The 23,727-nt window shown below is 37.7% G+C and overlaps 1 protein-coding gene across 2 annotated transcripts in view; it reads right to left on the bottom strand.

Moving 5' to 3' along the window:
• Nucleotides 1-495: 495 nt before the first annotated feature.
• Nucleotides 496-23,727, bottom strand: part of LOC140331538 (serine/threonine-protein phosphatase 2A regulatory subunit B'' subunit beta-like) — a 36,819-nt gene continuing 13,587 nt past the window's right edge. For both annotated transcript variants that reach the window (XM_072412625.1, XM_072412633.1), the window contains 12 exons: nucleotides 16,326-16,511; nucleotides 11,974-12,077; nucleotides 11,228-11,330; nucleotides 10,895-10,969; nucleotides 9,089-9,175; nucleotides 8,687-8,840; nucleotides 7,800-7,848; nucleotides 6,535-6,624; nucleotides 5,479-5,654; nucleotides 5,283-5,401; nucleotides 5,094-5,197; nucleotides 496-2,110 (listed from right to left, as the gene is read on the bottom strand). In XM_072412625.1, the coding sequence (XP_072268726.1) occupies nucleotides 1,966-2,110; nucleotides 5,094-5,197; nucleotides 5,283-5,401; nucleotides 5,479-5,654; nucleotides 6,535-6,624; nucleotides 7,800-7,848; nucleotides 8,687-8,840; nucleotides 9,089-9,175; nucleotides 10,895-10,969; nucleotides 11,228-11,330; nucleotides 11,974-12,077; nucleotides 16,326-16,511 (1,392 nt within the window). In that variant the 3' untranslated portion in view covers nucleotides 496-1,965. The remainder of the gene's footprint in view (nucleotides 2,111-5,093; nucleotides 5,198-5,282; nucleotides 5,402-5,478; nucleotides 5,655-6,534; nucleotides 6,625-7,799; nucleotides 7,849-8,686; nucleotides 8,841-9,088; nucleotides 9,176-10,894; nucleotides 10,970-11,227; nucleotides 11,331-11,973; nucleotides 12,078-16,325; nucleotides 16,512-23,727) is intronic.

Below are 23,727 nucleotides of genomic sequence, written 5' to 3'. Positions count from 1 at the left end.
GGTCCACAGCAACATCTACCCATCAGAATTCCTGCTATAATTACAGAACACAAATAGAAAAGCCATTCTGCCACCCTCTCAAGCAGGACATGGGCAACTTCTATTTTAAAGTAACTGCTTTGTAACTTGTAGACCCTGAAAAGGAAGGAACCACAACCTCTTTATCAAGTCAGTTTCTGTTTGTGTACTTTGGAAGGTGTAAATCCTGGAACAGTTTTCTGTGTGGAAAAGTATGAAGTTGTTCCAGCATTTGGTGGTGTCCTGGCATTTCGTACACACATGGAATCTTCCTCCAGCAGCTTGATTGAAGTAGCAGGGTATGAGGGGGATGCAATCAGCATCCATACCTGAAGGTTTCATATCTTAGTTACAGTAATGCAAATAGACATGACCGGAGTGAATATACAGTACTTGGCTTCTTCAATAATTGCCATAACATCACACTGAAATTATTCACTTTCAAATCTTACAAAAATAAAAAAAACCCAGAAAACAAACTGTGCAAAATATATTTTATTTCAAAATACAATATATAAATTATTTTATTGTTTCTACACTGCAAACATTTACAAGTTTTTATCATTTTTATCTAAATTTGTAATTAAAATAATGGAAAATACCACAATTTTACATATGTACATGTAAAGGCACTCAAACAAATCTGTTCCGCTTTCATCTGAGAGACTGGACGCAAGGCTGGTCATTAAAGGGATCTGAGAGGAATGGAATGTGATACCTATAGAAACTAATGGACTGCACATAATTTGGCATTTAGCACAATGCTCATTTTTCGGCTTAACACATGCTAGTGCAAACAAGGCAGATATAAAAAATGAATGAAGAAATGAGTTTAAGGCAATTTTAGCATTTTCTTAGGTTAGTGACAAGGTAGCTCCTGGTAAGGAGGGATCAGTAGGTGGTGGTGCCAGGAGCTCTTTGAGGTCAGCACAGGACTTCAAGCACTTAATAAGAGGCAGGTATGAAATAAAAATTATTGTCCAGGTCAAGGCTGAGGACAAAAAGCAGAATACCAAGAAAACCGAGTAGGTTGGCGTGAAAAAAAGCCATTACCTCGGCGTCCCTGATCACCGATAATACCACAAATATTCTGGATCTGCAGACTGCACCTCACCTTTTCCAATCTTCTGTCAGCCCAGCAGATCCTTGTCACCACTTGATCAAAAAATATGATCCATCAGCAATCTTCTCCATCAATATAAACATATACAGTTGATGACTCCACCTAAATAATGATTTTCTCAAAGTCACTGATAAGACTAGACTGGTGGCATGGTAGCCCAGAATCTGTTCCTTGTTACTGTACTGCTCAGGAATCTGAGCTGGGTGATATATAATGAACAGCAGGCCAAGTATAGACTGGGATGGAGACAGAAGTACCATGTATACATTCTGGACATTGCTAGGCCACAAGTATTTGTGGGAATACATTGTGACAAACCTAGCAACATAAGCAGAAAGACCAGTAAAAGCCCCATTTATATCTACCAATATGATGTTGCGGCAATATGGGGAAAAGTTACTTCCCAGCTTCATTTGTAGTCACATTAAAATCAAAAATGTCTAGAAAGAATTCCTCTTAAGCCACTACAGGTGTTACATGTATCAAATAAATTTCTTTAGCAAGTGTTATGGTTAATGATTAGGTCCTCTAGACAGCATTCTAACACTAATCTGTTGCCACTTTTGGTACACAGAAATGATGAAAAGCGGAATTGAGGAATTCACATTGAAATACAGGACACTTTGAAGGTAGACAGCACAGCAAATGAGTGATACAATAAATATTGTTTTAGCAATAAATACAAAAATATCAGCTTAAATTGTTATGAGCAGTCTTTTAGTACATATGTAAAGCATGTAAAGTGCCGTCCACAGCCAATACATAATGACCGGGGGAAGTAACAGACCAGCTGTAGGATACCCCTCTTTACACTGAAGTACCATTTATTCAAAGTCATCTTCATATTCATATTCTTCATAGTCGACTTGTGACCGTTCAGAAGCCAGGTCCAAGTAGGATCTTTTATCCATCCCATACTTCTTTTCATGCACAATATCAGAATCTAAGTTATTTAATTCCGCATCATAGCTGAAGCAAAAAACAAAACAAAAAAAAACAAAACAAAAAAAAAAACGCAATTTAGTAAAACACGCTGTTTGTGTCCATATTTATATTCTTCAAGTACTTCAATGAGGTCAACAGGACCATATACATCCTCTCACTACATATACAGGCTTTAAATCTCATATTTCTGCTGCTGACTCCAATCAGCCCCCCCCCCCCCCAGAACAAACTATAGACTACCTCATTACTACTTACTGGATTTTACATTCTTTGTTTTTTTGGAGGGGGGGGGGGGGGCAGCTGGGGGCAAGACAATAAGAGCAAAAATGTCAGTCTTATTTTATAAACACATGAGCTTCTTTACCCTATGTGAACCCGTGAAATTTCTACATTACAGCAATAGTCGGGCAGCATGGTGGCTCAGAGGTTAGCACTAGTGCCTTTGCAGTGCTAGGTCCCAGGTATCTCAGCCAGGACACTATCTGCATTGAGTTTGCATCCTGCAGTTTTGCTTCCTGTGTTTGCATGGGTTGACTCTGGGTAGTCAGGTTTCCTCTCACATCCCTAACACATGAAGTCAGGTCCATTGGCAATAACCATCATTCATTAAGGCGTTGAATGTAAAGATTTCCTCCAGGGCAAACCATACTCTTCTTTAGGGAATAACAAACATCCAACTTTTTTGCTACTAATAAAGTGAGCATTTTTTATTGAATATTGGTTCTTGTAATAATGACTAGAATATAGTTTCTCCTACAAAAGGGGTAGATTTAAAAAAGTGTATAAAACATTTTGTAAATTCACCTTTTTTTTTTGCACTGCAAAAACATACAAACAAAAAGGTTGCAAATATGCTTAAAAGTTAGGGTTAACCAGCTGCCTGAGGCTCTTGTAATAGAACGAAGTTGGTATTCCCTGTATATAGGGTACACAAGCTTTGTTCTATTACAAGAGAATCTCGCAGCTGGTCCCAGCCATTTCAGACTTTTCTAGAAGCAGAAGTGGAAGAGACATCCCAGTAATGCCCAAAATCCATAACTGGTTAAGATGGCCATTTCTTCTGTTCAATTTATATACAGGTAAGTACTGCCGAGCTGAATAAATTTAAGGGATATCATACAATCAGATTGTAATATGCTTGGTGAGCCCAACACAAACCCTCCACTAGTCCTTATTCTGCTTCATATGTTTCTCTAGTGTTTTTTGATGGTAGTGGGGGGAAGGGGGTGGATGATGGTAATAAACTTAGAAAGCTAATCTAAAGGGTTTTGCTACAAAGTGTGAGAACACCAAACATTTCCCCATGGATCAAAGTAGTAGCTGTCTACTACTTATCCCATGGAGAAAAGTTTGGTGATCACATGGTTTACAGTTTGCCTGGGTGCACGCATAATTTCTTTGGATGATTAGTTTTAGGACATTCATATCAGTTAAGTTTGGTAAAAAAGGAGCACTAGGCTTATAGCCTGCACAAAAAAGAAAGATGTAGTCAATCTTACCGGGAATTGTGTTTTAATGTAACCCCCATGACAGCACCACCAAGAGATAGGCCCAGCCCACCTAAAGGGACAGGAAGCAGAGAGGTTAAATAGCCTCTCCCTACCACAAAGGGTAATACATTACAATTAACATTATAGTACCACTTGCAAGGTATATTTGATTTGTATGAAGTAAATGGATGGTGTTGCTGCTGTAATGGATGAGGTTACATGGAAACAGACAAAAAAAAAAAAAAAAACTATTTCATTTTTTTCTAGTTGCACAGAATTGTGCTAAAAGCCAAGAACTACCATCCTAGGCGTATAGACCCTTTAAATCAGTGGTCGCCAACCTTTTAGACCTCACCAACCACTAAATTTACAGACTCTGGACCACACATGTGCGGGGCACCAGGTGTCACTCAAAGGGGAAAAAACTTCCCCCAGAGTGAGGTCATGATGCCAGAACCTGCCCACTCTCCCATGGCAGGCTCAGAGACACAACCCTCCCATGGCAGGCTCAGAGACACAACCCTCCCATGGCAGGCTCAGAGACACAACCCGCCTAACACATTAAGCCTGCAATCCATATGGGGGACATGGTCTGTGGCTCTGGCCCGTGCGCACTAGTCTGTATTCAATATCTTATTTCGTTTGCTTTCACCAAATGCTAAAAGGCTGTTGGATGCCTGTTCATCTTGCACCTTCTAAAAGTGGATAGATTTGAAGCTTAAAAAAATGATGTGTGAAATCAAAGGACAAATATTCCAAAAATCCAGACAGATATTTCTTCATTAAACTTTGAGTGAAAAGCATACAACATTTTCTAGGAAGATTATTCTTTCTGACAGCCAGTACCTATCAGTTTCTGAAGTCATTCTATTTTTATTCCTAGCTGGACCTGACTGACAAAAAGTAACTTCCCAGAAGTTAGCAACAATCTGACCAACTCTAAGCTTTAGGGAAAAAAAAAAGAAAAAAAAAAAGAGGTGGGCAGAGACAAGATTGCATAATTGGGGTCTGTGGTCAAAACCTGTGGTAGTTGCATCTATACCAGGCAAGAAGTATGCACCATGGGAGTTGCTTCTGAGGCTTAGGAGTTGGTCTTCAAAGTTCTGATTTGTAATAGTCAAAAATAAGCTAAATACATTTTAGGGGCATCAAAATTAAAAGGAGTGCAAAGTCTTAGAGATGGTCTTCTTTAGAAAGTAGTCACAAAGCCTGCTATGTGAAAGCAAATGTCTCTCTGCAGAGGTCAGGACTAGAGGTCTCCAATCCACAAAGTTCCTTCCACCCTGCTAAATTCAGAATGCCAACTGACCAAGTAGGGGGCTGGTTGGACATTTATAAGGCTACTTTTCCCCACTTGTATTAAAGTTTTAATGTCTACTATTGGACCTCAAATACGTCTGGGCTCTGCGACAGCCAGGGCTGGTAAAATTGTGATTATGGTATTCGTTATACCATTAGATGTACAGATCCCTGTCCTGCACACCAATAGGACTGGTATTTTTTTCCCATTTCCTTACCCATCATTCCACTGCTCTGTTGCAGCCTCTTCAGCTACTAAAATGGCATATTCCTCTGCAGCATACTTTTCCCAGTCTGTGAGTTCCTGTCCCTCATTTTCAACCTACAGGAAGAGAACAGTCAGTGAAATAAAAAGTTACTAATAAAAAGCAATAGTGGATTTACCACCCACACTGAAAATCACCTACCCGTCCAGTAGAAAATGGTTCTTTCTGCTCGTGGTCTAAATACTTGTCCAAGTTTAGAAAAGTGTCCAAAAACAGATTTGCCTGCTTGCATTTCTTTAGGTCATGGAGAGTTACTTTACCTGTAAAACATCAAAGTATTCTAAATGTTTGGCCCTCATGTGACTTTCGGGTATTTTTATAAAATAATGAGATATACCTTCACATTGTGGTTTGACAAGATCCAACATCTGACAAAGGCAGTCCTCAAAAGATAGGGGCTCAATGGCCATACTTTCCATTTTCTGGCACTGTTCTTCATAGAAATACTCCAGCTCATACATGGATAACACTCCATCTCCATCAAGGTCCATGCAGCGAAACCAGTACTCAATACTGAAACATGAAAAAAAAAAAAACCCCAAAACATTATAAAAAAAAAAAAAAAAAAAAAAAAGTAGAACACATTTCATAAGCCATATTTACAGACCTAACATGCTGTAAGCTGCATTGTGCCACTAACCAACGCCTCTAATGAACTTTCCATAAAAAGGTGTATAAGAAAAACAGGAAGTTAATAAAGGAAATGCCTTGTAGTAATATGAGCACGGTCCAGCCAGGAAGAAGAGCCTATATAAGCAAAAGGGTGATTTATCTTCCTTAATTGATTCATACAGAACTAAAACCTATAAACTACGCTGTGTGAATTTTATTATGAACGCCAGAAAAAAATCTTGGAATGCTTGTAGCTGACCACAGGGCAATAGTGAATAATTAAAAATGATGTTACACCAGGAATACCAATATTTGCATGGGTTTACTAGTAGTACAATATTGTTTAAAAGTTCTACAGAAATGTAAGCATACAGATGAAAAACAGGAAATAATTTCCTACGATTCCAGCGATTTCCAACCCCCCCAATGCTGATAATCACATTACAAGTCCATAATACATGTGCATTATATCCTTTCTGGATTGTGACATTTTGTCACAATTGTTTTTGGTGCGGTACGACTCTTGGTATTTAGTATAGAGTGCACCTTAGAGAGCAGACAGCTAGCATATTGAGGAAAGGCAGTAGGGGTGGGGGGTGGCTTCAACTTATAAAGTCAGTCTTAAAAGATATTCATGTTTTTGATACAATATAGTACTTGACGTTCATTCAAAAACCTTTGCTTGTTTTTGGTCCTGTAGAAAAAGTATTTACCTGGACTACAATAAGGACCGCTTGGGGGGTGGACAGGAAGGGTGGGGGTATTTAGAAGATCTACTTACCTTGTCTGTGTTTTTTTGTCTTCTTCAGATAAAAGGAACCATACAAAGTCAGCGTAGCTGATCTTTCCCTCCTTTTGTGCTTTACGACCTCTGGCAGAAAAAGAAAACCATGCAGGAATAAGAAAGCTGTCTACTTCCTCTAGTAGCAACATTACACAGCACATTTTTAATATTTGCACTATTATGATGAATGCAAACTATTTCTTTACTTGCTCTTGGTGTCTTCAGATGACTTCAAGTATCAGGGGCTGAATTATAAAGCAGTGAAAAGGTCAATCGAAAGCATTTTCTGGTGAACAACGTCCCAGGTTGATGTGTTTTCAATGGTAATTCAGGGACTGATTCTTCACGAGAAAATGTTTGATGAATGTCGGATTTTTTCAGATTTACTGCCTTATAAATGGACCCCTAGGAATAGTTCACATGGTCACTGGCTACCCTACACACTAAATGCTTTACAATCTGGTCATCCAATTTCTGTAAATCAATCTTTGGATTCATAAAATCTTTGTACCTCAAGAAGCTACATAATCTATTATTACTACTACCACTACACAGTATTTATAAAGCGCCAACATATTATGCAGCACTTCTTCCTAGTCATGTCACTAGCTGACCCTCAAAGAAGCTCACAATCTAATGTCCCTACCATAGCCATATGTCTTTAATACAGTCCAAGGCCAATGTTAAGGGGAAGCCAATTATTCTAACTGCAGGTTTTTTAGAATGTGGAAAGAAACCGGAGTACTCGGATGAAAACCCACACAAACAGAGGGAGAACCTACAAACTCCATGCATATAGTGTCCTGGCCGAGATTCAAACCTGGGACCTAGCACTGCAAAGGCCAGAGTCTTAACCCTGCTATCCAATCAACATGTGTCCAATGCTGCACTACATATGTATACAAGTTTGTTATGTTTGGCAGATCTACAGTGGAACTGTGCATTTGTCTACTACAATTTCTTCATGCATAAGTAAAAACTTTACACAGAAACAGGATGACTAAAGCTGCTTAAAAAGCCATCAAAGGCTTATCTGTATCAGGGTTCAAGTATTGGTTGCAAAGACCCAGAATAGGAGTGTTTTAAAAACAGAACTCATTAAAAAAAATAAATATAAAAAGGATATTCACCCTGTCACATAATGTTATAAAACATGATTAGTCCACTTTAACCATTCTTTCCAAATATTATATTTTAGACAGCATTATGTTGCCCTGCTATAATATGAATGCATTTACAACACCACAAAATGTTCTATTTACCGTGTTACTGCTCCTGAAAATATTCTTTCAATAATTCTGCTAGATATGGCTGTAATTAAGAAAAAAATATTCATTTTATTAGGATGTCTCTTCCTACATAGGTCTTTATCAGCAAAACATAATATAAATGCCTTACAATCAAATATAAACTGAGGTATCTACTTTTACCTGAAAAACTAATATAAAATTATTTCTAGTTATATAATTATAACTAGTATTTATAGCACCAATATATTATACAGAGCTTCACAAGATCAGTCATGCCAGTAAATGTCCCTCAAAGGAGCTCACAATCTAATGTCCCCACTATAGTCATATGTCATTAAAACAGTCTAAAGGACATTTTTTTGGAGGGGGGGGCAATAATACTAATTGAATTGTGAGAGGAAATCCAAACTCCAGATAGTGTCCTGACAGATTTGAACCTGGGACGTAGCGCTGCTGGTGTTGAGAACACAAGCCATGCATTGCGCAGTGCTTAGTATCATATATAGTGATTTTTTTTTCTTTCAGTATTTCTATTTCAATATCTATACCACATGGTCCCAGCAGGAGTGTCACCATCAATACCCAGGATATGATAATACCCCAGCATTTAATAATGTGTGCTAAGAACAATACGTTGCACATAGGAATCAAGCAGATTCCTTTGCCATTTGGAGAGTGAGTGAGCATCTGATTATCTGATTAGTGGCCATGTTGAACACAAACAGTTTTTATTTAGAACACACTGATAAATAAGGAGGAATGTGCAGCTGTTCAGTGCTCAGACTGCTTGTGTTTATTCTAGTTTGATAGATGTGAACTTTCTGCAGAGTACCTGATACTTTCAAAGTAAATACACATGCACATTTAAATGGTACAGAATAATTAAAGGGTTGACAAACCATGATCATTGTGCTTGGATAGGTCCTGCTCATCAATGTACAAATCGTGGTCTGTGTCTAGCTCCCAGAATTTACAATAGATCACATAGAAATGTTCATATGAAAAATAATCTGTTGATTGGTTGATGTCTTCCTCCTCCAGCAAGGCTACATGCTACAAATGATAAAAAGTGAAATATGTTAAAGGATTTGCTGAGAGAACTGAAATCTGTCAAGTTTGATTTGGTATCTGTTCACACATTCAGCCAGAAGAGTGGCCTTTTAAGGTCTACAGGGTTGAATGATATTCTATGAAATCAACTCTTCAATTAAAGGGTAGCCATAATAACACCCAAAAAAACTCTTTTTAATAAAGACTTTCCTTATCAATACCAGTATCAAGACAAAATTAGTCAGTCCTACCTGAAGAAAGTTACTCTTCCTGAGTTCTCCATATGTAATGCGACCGGACCATGATCTATTTACGTTATAAAATATCCTCTGAACAACCTGTAGATAAAGAAAAAAAGAAGTTTTGATTACTGCAGATATGTACAGTTGGATAACGTTTTTTGTCCTTTTATGAAGAAGTGAAACCCATCAATATGAAACCGTTTTTCTTGTTTTTTTTTTTACTAGAACAGAAAACATCTCAGCAACATCTTAACCTTAAAGCTGAAAACCCTTCCCCACTATTAAAAAACAAACCAACAAAAAAAAATAAAAAAACACTACCTTTTCTGCTGGTGTGGACTTTACAAATTTGAAGTGGGAGTCCAGCCAATCTCTGCAATGGGATTACATTCAGCATTTTTCTGATGGTGATGAACTGTCTGGATTTTAAGGACATCTGTGTCTGAGCACTAGGCTTCCACAGAATTCTGTCTGAGAGTGTTTGTTCTAGTGTGTTTACTGCTTTAAATTTAAAGTTAAACACCAGGCAGATTTTAAATGCAAGCAATGAAGTTTTTGAAATTGGGTTCCTCCAGAGATTGGTAGGGGGGCCTTTCAGCAATGAGCAGTTTGTGCATCAGTTCAGTTTCTACTGATAGCAAATGATCATGTGATGATGTGGTCATCTGTAAGGATGACATTCTTCCCACTGACTAGCAATGTAAGAGGCATTCTTCCCAATGACCACCACACAAATGTACTGTACGTTGCGGATATATTAGGTGTATATTAGGTGTAGCAGGGGAACCCCAAGACCCCCCAAGAAACTAATGAGTTCCCCCATGTTAAAAAGGTTAGGTAACACTGGTCTAAAGAGTAGGGGAGAGAAGTGACCTGAAAATGCTACTGCAGAAGAGAAATATCAGGCTTCCTTCCCTACCCGACAGAACTGCTGTGTGCGGCTGTGGTGTTAGTTTAATCCTGGTGTGTCCCAGTGCTTCCCACGATGTCTGGCCCGAGTTGGGACCAAGCTCCAACTTTCTGAAGTCAGTCAAGATCTGAAATATAGACCATGACGATTTTCTGAAACTAGAGCTTTTGGGTAAAGGCTGTGGTTTAGGAGTTTCAGCATGAGTATACTTTATTAATATTTAGTTAGTGCTACGCTGCAGTGTGCCCATGTGAGGCTTACAGTACAACTTGCACTGAAGAGCTGATTTAGTGGTCTTGTTGCGCAAATTCTGTTTTTAACAAAAACGGTTGAGGGCAGGGGAATAGCATGCAACAATTTAATTGATTTTATTGGGAAATGATATCTGACACCTAAGATTTTCTCTTTCTTTTGATGCTTTTTTACCAGGATTCCAACTAAAAGTTGTGGTTCAAAAAGGCAAATAGAATCCAAATGACTAGTTACCAGTTTTGCCTGTGGTCTGAACCTGGACTCCCCTGCACCCAAAGTACACACTACCATGTCTTCTTACACACTGTATCTCTATGTAGGCAGCCAACCTTGTAGATGAGCAGGGCTTTGCTTCCCTGTGTCAGAGTTGCCTCTCTACAATCTTGATTACCTTTGGGGTAGTTCTTTGGCACAAGAGAGACACAGAAATCACTGCAGGGCCTCTGGCACAGTTCCTCACCAGACCTAACCAAATCACATGAGGACTATTAGTCCGACAGCAGCGCTTTGGCGCTCACACTGCAGATATACTTCCAGTAGTGCCTTGCTATTTTTTTCAAACCTTCACTTATGGAGTTCAGCTTCATTTTAGTGATGTAACAATATAGAAACAAATAGAACAAGTTTAGAAAATACAGGAAATGGTTACTTACTGTGGTAATATAGCGGGAATGAAATTCAGAGGCCTCTCGCAAAAAAGTTAAATGTGGGTGAGTGTTCACCACATCCTGTACAACAGAAAAGCAATGTAACCATCAGTCTGGATATACTCATAAAGAGGTCAGTATTCTGTAGTCTGCCATTTTATTTGCTCACTTCATTTTATTTCTAGGTCTTTAATGGAAAGTTTTGTTACTTTGTTTTATGTCTTCTATGGAGTTTTACAATGTTAGTATAGTGTCATCGCAGGTGCTATACAATACAAAAAAGTCTTGTAATAGGAGCTGCAATCCACAACATTTATATATTGGAAATGTAATGCTTACTTGTAAAAATGAAATAAAATCTTCTTGTTCCAGATAACTGCAGCCAGGCTTGGCAAGAAGCTGCATAAACTTTGCAGCATCGTCATGACAAGTGTGTAAGACTCTAAAGAACACAATACAGAAAAACATAAGGAAAAAGTAGATCACACATACTGTACATAAAGAACATTTATAGCTTTGAGGGAAAGTGGACAAAAACTATTGTTAGGAAATCTCACTGAAGTCTCAGATGGAAGACTATGGGTGTCAACCTAATACTTCCTGTCCAAAATGTGTATGGTTTTGGGTGAACTTGATCCATGGATGTGAATGTGGGTTATGGAAATGGTTAAAAAAACTGACAACATCTATTAAGCATAACCCTCAATAAATGCATCATTGTGATATGTGGCCTTTATACAGCCACACGTACCAAGTCTGTCAAACATGCACGCCACGCCCCCCCCCCCCCCCCCTTCAATAAGATGCAGAACTAGGCTCTGTAAGATTGGATTCACTATGTCCAAGTGTCTCTATGAGAGGAAAGGAATATCATACAAAGTCTAACAACAACATCATAAAGATTGGTATATGTTTAAGAGAATGGGAAGGACATGGGTCCTTTGATTATCATAAAAGCGTGGTGTGTTTTTAGGTGTTCTCTCTCAACTGTACCGCAACATTTTAAATGATTTTTGATTGGCTGAAACGGTTTACTGCACTTTGTAATGCTTACTGAATAAGGATGACTGATAAGGATTACGTACTTTCTCCACATAGCTACAAACTTGTGCACGGATACATATCCGGTCCTTTCTCCACCAGCTGCATAAAACAATGGCGCTTTCCAGTACAGTGGACATTCACAAGCCTAAAACAGAAAAAATAGGAATACATTTTTGCCAATTTTGATGAATTACTGCAGTTACTAAATAGGACATGTGTTCTTGCCCCAGTGAAAATACTGGTATGGGTTTGAGAATTTTCATTTTCAGTAGTTTCTTACCCTTAGTATATCTTGCCTGGGTGTAGCCTTAGAAATTAAATTCCAAAGATTTTGTTGTGACCTTTGAATTATGTATGTCAAAAACTCTTAGGGTTTCAGATAGAACGGGGAAAACCAGGAAAACCTCAACAGGAGTTCTAATCTTTTCCCAGTCTTATCAAAAAAAAAAAAAAAAAAGTTTTTAAATTTAACATTATTGGGGGTTTTAAAGCTTATACAGCTTAAGAACATATTAGTTTAGAGTTAACATTTAATGCACTTATATTTTGTCTTCTCAACATGCTAATTTAACTAATACATTTGTGTAAATTAATTATGAGACCAAGTGACAGGGACATCACAAGGACTTCTTAATGCAATGTAACCAGATCATGGGACTGGCAGAGCGCTGCAAACAGACTTCCTAAAAACTAGAAGGTTTGTGATATTAAGCCTCGAGACAAAAAAAGTGCTGCAACTTCTAATGCACTGAAAAGTTCAGTGTGGGTAAATCACGGCTAGCAATTTCAGTAATAGGAACAGAGCCTGCACCGTGCAAGACTGAAGGTGAAGCTTTCATGTCAGAAGCCAGGTGCACAATTTAATATAAGGCTACACCTCTATGTTTTTGGGGGGAAAATTTCTGATTGATACAAGTCTATTCAAAAGTGGTCTCAAGATTAAATATTGAATGTTAAGACTGCTTGCTACTTTATATTAAAGTCTGTTTTTTTTTTTTTAAATACCTATATAAAATAATGCATCCCCCTCCCCATTTCTGTTGTTGGGTATTCCCACTACCTCTTGAGATACCTTTGTCACATATCCCAGGAGATTGCCGGATGCCATAAACCCATTCTCATGTAAATGCAGAATACCAGAGCCCTTTGTGGAATCCCACAGAAGGGAATGCATGCTAAAATAAAGACTGACAGCACTCAGGGAAGCTAGTAGTCCTCCTAAAAAACATGGCACCTGAAAAATATTTATTGGGAGACATTTTTTGTAGCACTAAAGTCATTACAGGATCAGGACAGCCAAGTAAGACTGTGATTTTTAAATTTCATTTACTAAGCCTAGGTGCACGTTAAAGCTGGCCTTTAGGCTTGCCGCCAGTTTTGCACATGTCCATGCTCTTCTCCTCTACTATTATTGCACATTTGTCCACATTGCTATATGCTTTTATTGCACATCATGTCCACATTGTACATTAGATGCTGTAGCGAGTCAGGAAAAGTCTTGGCTTGAGGACTCAAATCGTTATCCAGGCCTTTCCTGTCCTCTCTAAAGTATGGAAACTTGGCATCACATGTAGGAATTACCTGGTAAGGTATGCCCACCTCTTACAGCCTATATTCACTCAATGCATTTTAAAGGTGTGTGTAACTATAGTACATGGTGATAGGAGTGGAGAAGGAACTGGGAAGGCTAAATAAAACCAGATTACATTTTTAGCTTTAAAATCCATAGGTAAAGAATTAGGTTTGTGCTTGTTTCTTTCATGATCCAAAACAGAGGTTTCATTTCACCAAAGAAATGACTGCCAGGATCAGATGAATTTATGATGTTGTAAATAATGTGATTTACCTAAATAAGGATTTCACAAAGCTAGCATGTTTCTAAAAACACAGCCAATAGTAACTAGTGAGGTGTTTTTTGAGGAGAGAAGGAAAAGCAGCACACTGACATTTTTCTATCATTTGTGAGATATAAACAGTTTTGAATGTTCCATAGCCATGTTGCGCAATACATTTTTTTTTTTTTTTTTTTTTTTTTTAAACATTCGGTTGGTAGCTGAACAAGTTGAATGCTGGTCTTGTGGCAAAAACAAGCCATTACCAAATGCCCATACATAGCCTTGTGGAAATGACATTCTGTATTACAATTACATGATAGAAGACAGGTCTGTACGGGTGCAGAGAAATCCTTCTATTAATCACATGAGCTCTATTTATCTTCCACACTATCTTGGGAATTATGTCCCACTAGGGAATTCTGGCACAGCCTGCAGAACTTTTAAACAAAGTACATGAAGACAAACAAAGCATGCTCATGCCTTTGTTTTTCAGCTGAACGCTTAAATACACCAAGATACAAATCTGAATGCAGGATATCTAGTCTAAAGAGGATTCCATTTAAAGAAACCTCCTGCAGCTGCTTTCCTCTTCAGAAAATATTAATTGCCAGTCATGTAGTCCCAATGGTTTGAATGCTTATGGAGACACCAAGTTGGTAGCTCTTGGTTGGCTTTTTTTCCTACATTTGACATGGTTTGAAAATACTTTAAATACAGGACAGCAAAATCTCATTAAATTAAGCAGTACACGAGGCAGCTCAGAAGCTACATTAGCCAGTTGTGCTGCATTTATCGGATGCAAAGTACCCTATTATGGTGCAATTTTACAAGTAAAGGTTGCGATTAGCTGCAGTTTAAACACTAGGTTTTCCATGTGATAGTTTGACATCATTTGATAGATTTGACATAGTTGCATATACTCAAAAAGAAAAAAAATCAGCGCTCCACCAGAATTTTGTTGGCATGAAAAATGTCAACCAGGATGCATGCTTGTTTCAGCACAGAGGTGTTCAAACCAGAGAAAGACAACTACCATTTTCAGAACAAGGCCAAAATGACAACCTTTTTCTGGAACAAGTATCCTTTTCGAAAATGCCTCTAGTAAAAATCAGCAGGCCGTGTAATACTGCTTAGTGAAGGAAGAACAAGAAGGCAACATTCACTATAGTGAAATTTGTATTGTACTGTGCTATGGAGTGTTGTGTTAGGCCATGTCACAGTACATGAATATAGGTAAAAAATTTTCTATCCCTCGAGGATGCCTTTTTTTGGTTAAATTTGGCAGCACTGCAGTTGAAAGTCAGGGATTGTTTAGTACAAGCCAACAAAAAACCACTAAGGTAAAGACAAAAAATTGCCAACCAGACGTTTTCAACTATTTCTTCCAACTATGGGCCTGATTTATTACAGTTCCCAAAAGCTGGAAAAGATACACTTTATTGGTGATCCTTGGTATTCCAGCAAACCTGCAATGGATTTCCTAAAATCATTTGCCATTTGATATCAAATATTTTTAATTCTGGACCAGATCCATTCCATGTTTGCTGGATCACCCAGCTTCAATAACAAGTGTATTCTCTCCAGCCTTGGAGAGCGTTAATAAAACAAACAGATCTTCCACATTGCAGGTATCTCCTTGCAGACAGTGACCTTAACACCTCACTCACAAAAAAAAAAAAAAAAAAAAAAATTCAGTTCAGTTGCCAGACTTTGGCTAAGATGAAGAAAATAAAGCACATTGATGAAGATACAGTTAACACAGTGTAGGCTGTAAGGAGGTACTTTGAGAGATAACTTTTGTAAACAAAAAGCCCTTCATTGTCCCCCACAGATTAAAATGCAAGAGTAATTTGTGAAACCGACAATCTAAAATGGCTTGCGTGACAATTAGATGTTGTATTGATTTTTTCCCTTAATAATAAAAATGAAATAAATATATTTACTAGAAATGGACAGAATGACTCAGAAAAGGTCAGTATACAAAGACTAGCAGTTCAATTAAACTAAATCCATTACTAATTTAACCTACGCTAAAACCAGAGGAATTTATGATGGTGTCAGTACACAGCACCAGATAAATCTAGAAACGCCCACATACTTGATATATGCATCTACAGATGTGGACTTGTCTGCTGGAAAAAAATATATAATATATATATATAAACATATATTTATGCTGCTTGAATTTCTGCAGACTAAAAAAAAGGGCCTAAATTGTTTGAAGAACACTTGCCTATACGTTAAGGGTGGGACATCTTTTTCCAGAGATCCTGCTTTTCAAACCCAGAAGCTGCCCAACTGAACATTTTGGGTTTTGTTTTTTAAAAAAAGCCAACTATTTTCCACCAACTGCAAAAAACAGCATATTTGACCCTACGATGGTTAGTAGTCTTAGAAAACATCCTTTAAAATTGTGTGCGCATCTCTAAGGTTAAATAATTTTTTTGTATTAGTATAGTTCAACATTTACCACCACAAGAATAACAAAGCAATATATTTACATAACACAAAGGCACAATACAGAACCAGAGAATAATGCAGAAAGCTGTGAGAAATACCTTTGCTACTTTCCCCATGTCTTCAAGTGTTGCCCTCTCATTTGGAAAAGCAGAAAAAGTTTTCTCAATCTTCAAAATGAAAGCATCTATATTGGGGTTCCCTTTTGGACATCCTTTAGGAAAGTAAAATTTTGGAATGTTCTGGCTTAAGACGGGTGTTCTTGGCTCTTCCCTACTTGGTGGTACCTAAAAATAAGATAAAAAATAAATATATTAATTATCCTGAAGAATAAACATTTGTTGATCTTTTATATAAACAAGCACCTGCATATGCATACAAAAACTATCAAGAAACAAAAAACAAACAAAAAAAAAAAACACGAGCCTAACACACCTTGTTATAACATTTGGCAAGGTCTCAAATACACCAGGGATTTATAATACAGATTTTTACAGCAGATTCTATTCTCCTACAGGATTGTTTTCCTAATAAGAGTTTCCCCACTTTATGAATCAACTATCCCTGGAGCAGACACTTTGATGGGAATAAAGATATTGCAGCTGAAGGGAGGGCTACTGTAGGAATATTATAGATTTTGCAGGGTAACGACAAGGTGATTGGAATTTAGGTTTTAGATTTAGACAATTTTCAGGCCAAAAAAAAAAAAAAAATCAGCCATCATGCTTTTAGAATGGAAGAGGCCAAATGTACTGCTGCACATTTACTGGCTTAGTATGGGCAGTGGAGTTCCTGACCAAAGCTGTAGTCCCTATACTTAGTGTAGGCTGAAGATGTCTAGAATGGAGAATTTTTGGTCAGGATTTGTGCATAAGAAAAAAAAGTTTCATTTGGCCGGTAAAACTGTTTACATGTGTATTTCAGCTGTATTTAGTAGTTTTCTTGCAGTTCAAGTCGCCATTTAGAATGATACGAGTTACTGAAAAGCTGCCTCATCTGTCCAACAGTGAAAGCCTTCTGGACAGAGGAGACAGAAAGGCAGCTTTTCTGTAATTCTCATCATTTGACTGTTTACAGAAAGCAAAAAAAAGCCTGCAACGTAAAGAACATGGTTCCTACAGTCAAACATGGAGGAGGTTCACTGATGTTTTAGGGTTGCTTTGATGCTTCAGGCACTGGTAATGTTAGCCGTTTGTATGGTATTAAAAAATCTGAAGACTACCAAAGAATTCTGGGGCACAATGTAGAGCCCAGTGTCAAAAAGCTAGGTCTCAGCCGGAGGTTATGGGTCCTATTGCAGGGAGAAGGAAACCTTCAAATCTGAGATACCTGGAGAAGCTAGCAAAGAAAGGGTGGTGCAAAATTCCAGTAGAAAGATGTAAAAGACTTATTGATTGTCACAGACATTACCATCAATTATTTCTTGCAAAGGGTATGCTATCAGGTATTAAGTTGAGGCTGCCAATTTTATCCAGGCCATTTTTGACATTTTGTGTTGAATGTCAGATTTTTTTTCCCTTCTGCTTTTTTGTGTTCTTCCTGTGCCAACAAAAGAAATAAAACATGGCAATACCAAAGCATTTGTAATTGCAGAAAATTTCTTGAAGTGGGGCATTTTCTGACAAATGCAGGGGTGCCAATATTTTTGGCAATGACTGTTAAGGAAGCCCATTTTATTTTTATTTAAATGGGCTGACAACACATCTAAGCGCACCTCAAACCCCCTTTTTTGGCAATACAATGGAGCCGATTCACTAAGGGCTATAGGCTGTTCTTCCATCTGTCCCTTCAACATAGTTTGCTCACTTTCCCTTAATTTATCATGTACAGTTTCAGGCAGACCATTCTATTTAAAATGATAGATAAAAAGGCTTCTTAGAAAGGCACAAAGATATGTGAAGTGCATAAAGGCATGGTGTGAATCAGCCCTATAACTCACATTTTGATTAAACACATTATTTTATTATTAAACAGGATTTATTTAGTGCCAACATATTACGCAGCACATTCCTACTGCAGTAGTAATGAAAGTAAAGCGTCCATTTTTAAAATCATACTTTAAAAAACACATTCACTCTAAAACCATAGGACAAAGCAAGTTGAAAATAAATATTATCCCTTTTATTCACCATTATCCCTATTATTGTTAGGTAATATTCTTTACAGGCCCATGTAAATTCAGTATCCATTCTATACATGAACCACAGGATATACAAACTAAAATTAAATTTAGTGATCTGATGTTGTATTTTTTAGAATAAGCAAAAGTTTACAGTTTATGGACATGATTAATGTCACTTTTGTAAATAAATGATATGCTTCACAATAAACTACATAAGATATGAACTTTTATACAGATTGATCAACCAGGTCTTACAAAGCTATACAGAGCAAGAACAAGATGACAACTACTTCAGATGTATTTTTAGGATTCAAATAAGTAGCACGACAAAAAAAACCCTGCTCCAATTTACCAATTAGTAGAGACCACAGACTGCTGGAAGAAGACATCTCCCGGATACGTTTAGTAAAGCTTTGACAATTTCCCATGGAAAGCAGAATTCACATGGACCTGCCAAGCTACAATCATTGTTCCCTAAAAATTGGTCTCAAAACTATGCAGGCATTTTGGTATAGGATATATACAAAGGAATAGACAGTAATGAATGGAAAATGGCTCTTAATTGAAAAATAATTACATAAATGTGTGAAAGATTTAAAACAATTCAGGTTTTATTGTGCATTTGTTTTCATTAGGGCAGATAGAAACTGTACCAGTAATCAGGAATGGTGGAAAGCCCTGCAATGGAAAACCTGTTTCTATGTCAAATACTATTTACCCTTACAATGAATTTAGAGGTGCACATGAAATTTTCTGGGCAAACATTTGCTTAAAGGAAGCACAAAAGTATGCAACTTATTGTTTTACACCACAACTGGGACTCCTAAGTGATATGCAGACTAGCTGAGAGATTGCAGTATGGTTACCACTTCCTCAGGCAAGACACTACATATGGTGTCTCACCATGGCAGCAAACTTTCAATGCCACTCACTGCCTCCCGCTGTCAGATGTGCCAGTGCTAGTTTGTTGGGCAACAGTGCTGTAGTCCAGGTGGTCGTAGGTGTGAACCTAGCTTTAGGAGGGAATAATAAAATGCTATTAAAAGTAACCAAAAAAATTATATTTGTTTTATGAATCAATACATTCCTTCCTTAAAAAAATGTACTCAAACCTGCTTGGTTTAGAATGATTTCAGTTGTAGCCACAGCGTTGCGTGGAAGACAGCCGAGACTATAAATGTGAACCCCGACATGATACACAATGCAAGAATTATAGGACATGTAGGAAGGATGTTGCAGTCTAAATATATAATAAAAATGAATAAGGAGGGCGGTGAGTGGTACTGCCCACTGGGCGCAAGTGGCTGGCAATGTGCCAGCTGTTGCTACCACCAGTTTAATAAAGCCCTTAACCACCTGTAAACTTTTGTGCTGTCCAGGTCCTTGTGTACGTGAAATGCATGACATCACCCCACAAGCCTACTGAATAGTTACATACAAAACAGGTGGAATCTTTCCCAGAAGCCATTTCATGAGGCTGCTGAATAAGGGTGTCTGAATTTAATACAAATATTTGTCTTGAAAGAAATCCACTAGCCAAGTACTATGGATTTAAAAGCATTTTTTTTTTTATTTGTGGAGAAGCAATGCTGGTTACACTTGTATGGTCTGTATATACTTTGATACCTCATGGCTGACAGAAAGACGACAACTGTTCACAATACACCTGCTTTTAAAAATCTATACATAATCTAAAAGGTCTTCATGTATTTAGTAAGATCGAATAATATGAAGGTGGACCTTATAACACATTGATTTGTTGTGCTGTCGAGTTGAACTAATGTACTATACTTTTGATTTTGAGCTCATAATAAAATAAAGGCACAACTACATATCCGTGGTGCTGTCTGAAATTTGTACAATAATTCAACCTCAAACATTTCCACATTGTAAAAGGCTACAGTTAGACCATTCATACAGATGCTCTTGTGTCTTTTCAATCACTGCAGAGTTGGATTATTTTTAAGGTTTTATGAGGCCTTTTTAAGGTCCAGTCAAATAGCTGAACACAGCCAATACAAGGTAATGCTTCTTCTTTAGTATACCCATTTTACAGGCTGGCAGGGACTGAACACTCAAGTGATGGACATTGTATGCGGACAGAGCTTCTTCTCTAGTCTCTGGTTCTGATGTTTTTTTTTTTTTTTTTTTATATGAATTTACATTTCTATAGGCAATACTTCTATATTTTTGTACATCAGTAGCTGGGCGAATGGTAAATTAGCTACCAAAATGACTAAATGATTTAACAACTGTTGAGGGAAGATTGGTAAAAAGATTGTCTCTTAAGACCCCTAAAGTACAGGAAAATAAAAACCATCGACATGCTAGAAATCCATTCCGCTACCAAGTTCTGATGTGGGCCGACAACCCAGCATTTTTATGGACTGTGCACTCCTCCCTACTGAGGTGGACAAGATTGAGAAATAAATAAAAACACAGAAACAAGCTTTATAGAAAAGTGTATGTATAGCTAAAATATTGTCCTAGATGTGGGTATGAGTAGGGAAAGGTAAAAAAAAGGTAAGTCTTCATTGCCGTTAGGGTCTTTTAATATGTGGTTTTACCCACTGTGAGCATGTGGCCATTCTTCCACTTTGAGACATTTTCTCCCGTTTCTCTTGAACAGAAAATAAGACACAGACAGCATACCGTATTTTTCGGACTATAAGACGCACTTTTTCTTCCCCAAAACTGGGGGGGAAAAGTGGGTGCGTCTTATACACCGAATACACGTTAAATATACCGGTAATTAAAAAAAATCATACTCACCCAATCCCCCGATGCTGTGGGCTTCTTCTTCTCCTCGCTCTCCTCCCGGCTGCAGCGCGTGTCTCCTCCTCCTCTGAGCGAGGAGAAGCCGACATGCATACCCCAGCGATCCCATAAGCAGGCTGATCCAGCCTGCTTACGGGATCGCGAGGGCACGGGTGCCGGCTTCTCCTGGCTCTCCTCCCGGCTGCAGCGCGTGTCCCCTCCTCCTCCTCTGAGTTAGAAGGGGATACATTGACACAGAGTGATTTTTTAGTATTTTGTTCAGAATCTTTTTTTTCTAGGTTTTTCTCCTTTAAAATTGGGTGCGTCTTATAGGCCGGAGCGTCTTATAGTCCGAAAAATACGGTATATAAAAATGGGCTCGTTATTTTTTTAATTCCAAATTTTAAAGCGTGTCTTTGCCATGATGTGAATACACTGTGTGTTTAAATGCATGTAAAGTTTGCCCATGGGCATTCTGCCCCATCAGAGTGATGAGCCAATAGATAAGCATGGAATAAAGGAGGGAAAGGGCAGGCATTGATACTACAAAATGTGTTCATCTTTGCAGCTGGACTTTGAGGCTGCTACTCTAGCTGCTTTTACCTTTTACTTGGTATTAAAATAAGTTGTTTTAAGTAGAATTGCAGTTAACATTGTTTAGTTGTGTACAGTAGTAGAAATCAGTGTCCCAAGCACAGCCAAATCTATTAACATGCTAGAAAAAAAAGGAAGGCACTTGGGGTTGGGAGGAATAATCACAAAATTGCACAGCTTGTACCCTTCAGAGCAACTATCTATACATAACACTAATTGTAATCTATAGCACACGTTTATGGGTCCACAAGAGTTCAGTGCAAACAACTGGTAAAACTGTACCCTGCAATACCTTAAGAGGGAATGTGTCCTCAAAATTAGGGTCACCAACTGTGCAGTCATAAATGTAGTATAGTGGCTAATATGAAACTAAACTCTAGTAGCAATTTGCCAGGCCCGTCTGCGCCATAAGAGCCAAAACCTTAGACACAAAGTATTTTACTTACAGTCCTGCTTTACCACAGAGCTCCACACTTCAATATGCACACCATGCTGATAGGATGAATATTTAGTGCTCTACAGTTCCCATATACAACAGTCAAGATACACAATACAAGTTTTTTCAGTAACCTGCACTATAATATATAACTGGTGCACAATAGGAGGTCTTATATTTCTCAAATTATTATTATGTAAGTGTACTACTAAAATAAGACACTAATTCGCCCATAGAATGGTCCTATTGAGAGCATGATTCATATTGGCAAGGAAGGTATACATAGGCAGGTATACAAGCCAGCACATACTACAAATCTTCCTATATTCCACAATGTACAAATATTATCAGTCTTGCTCAGTTCACAGTACATAACATTAAGTGCTACACTAAATGTAAATCCTCTAAAACAGACAGAACTATCAACAAAGGTTACAGAGTGCTAGGACTACTCTTGTGACAGCTACAGATGACTCTGGGCAGATGAAGATAGAAGCCGTTTTGGAGGGCCTGGATTTATTTATTTGCATTTCAGTTCACCTTTTGCCCCACTTCATAATTTATGCCAGAACAGCAGAAACAAGGTCCACACATCAAACACCATTGGATACCTCCTAAAAACTGCCTGTCTGGAAAGATTATGTGAAATGCATTTGTTTGATATAATTTCCCCCAGGTCAGAAGTATTTACTATTACAGAAACTAGAGCAGTGCACCGTGTTTTTGGGAAATGTGAATGAATAATAGTTGCAGAACTTGCTTCCTAAAATAAATTAAACAGCCTTTTGTTTAAAGGATCTGGGAAGACTGTATTGTGCTCCTATCTCTAGAGGCAGACAACTGCAAACTTTTTTTTTGTAACATTTGTTTTACAGTTTAAACTTTGATCAGCTTCATGGTAACCTAATACTCTTATGAGGAAATACAGGTAAAGCAGCCTATTATTGGAATGTATTAAAAACCTGTCAAATTGTGATAGCCTAAAGTGGCACTTACATGGGGATTCTCCAGAACTGCTAGCTAACATCAGCTACCGTATCTCCTCCACAGTGTGCTGGGGGATGCAGCAAACTTTCCTGTGATAGAACATGTTTGTGTAACAAAAAACAAGAAAGAAAGAGAAGGGTTTTTTTGTATTGATCTTGATTGTATTAAAAAATCTGTATATCAAAATACAAAACAATCTTGATCACATAGATTTTCCAATATCTGTAGGGTTACATGTTCAGATATTAGAACCAAAGGGCACTAGACAATCAACTATTGTCAAGGAATATAGAGATAGGTAATTAAACCGTGCCAAATACGTATGTCGATACCAGAAGCGTTTCGTCCAAATTAGGCTTCCTCAGGGGTGACTTACATTTGGCATGATTGAAAGCGATTGCTTCATACAACCTAGGTATATATGAAATGGATATAATCAGTAAAAAATATTAGACTATACATTTTACAACATATGTAGAAATGTAATAAATTATTCGTATTGATAAAGGTATATTCAAACAGAAATATAAATACCACAATCGGTCATGTCGTGCAATATTTATACTTCCTGTATGAATATACCTTTATCAATATGAATATATTATTA

This window comes from Pyxicephalus adspersus, chromosome 1 (genome assembly GCF_032062135.1).
Source record: "Pyxicephalus adspersus chromosome 1, UCB_Pads_2.0, whole genome shotgun sequence".
Taxonomy (NCBI): Eukaryota; Metazoa; Chordata; class Amphibia; order Anura; family Pyxicephalidae; genus Pyxicephalus; species Pyxicephalus adspersus.
This window is presented reverse-complemented; position numbering and strand designations above follow the sequence as displayed.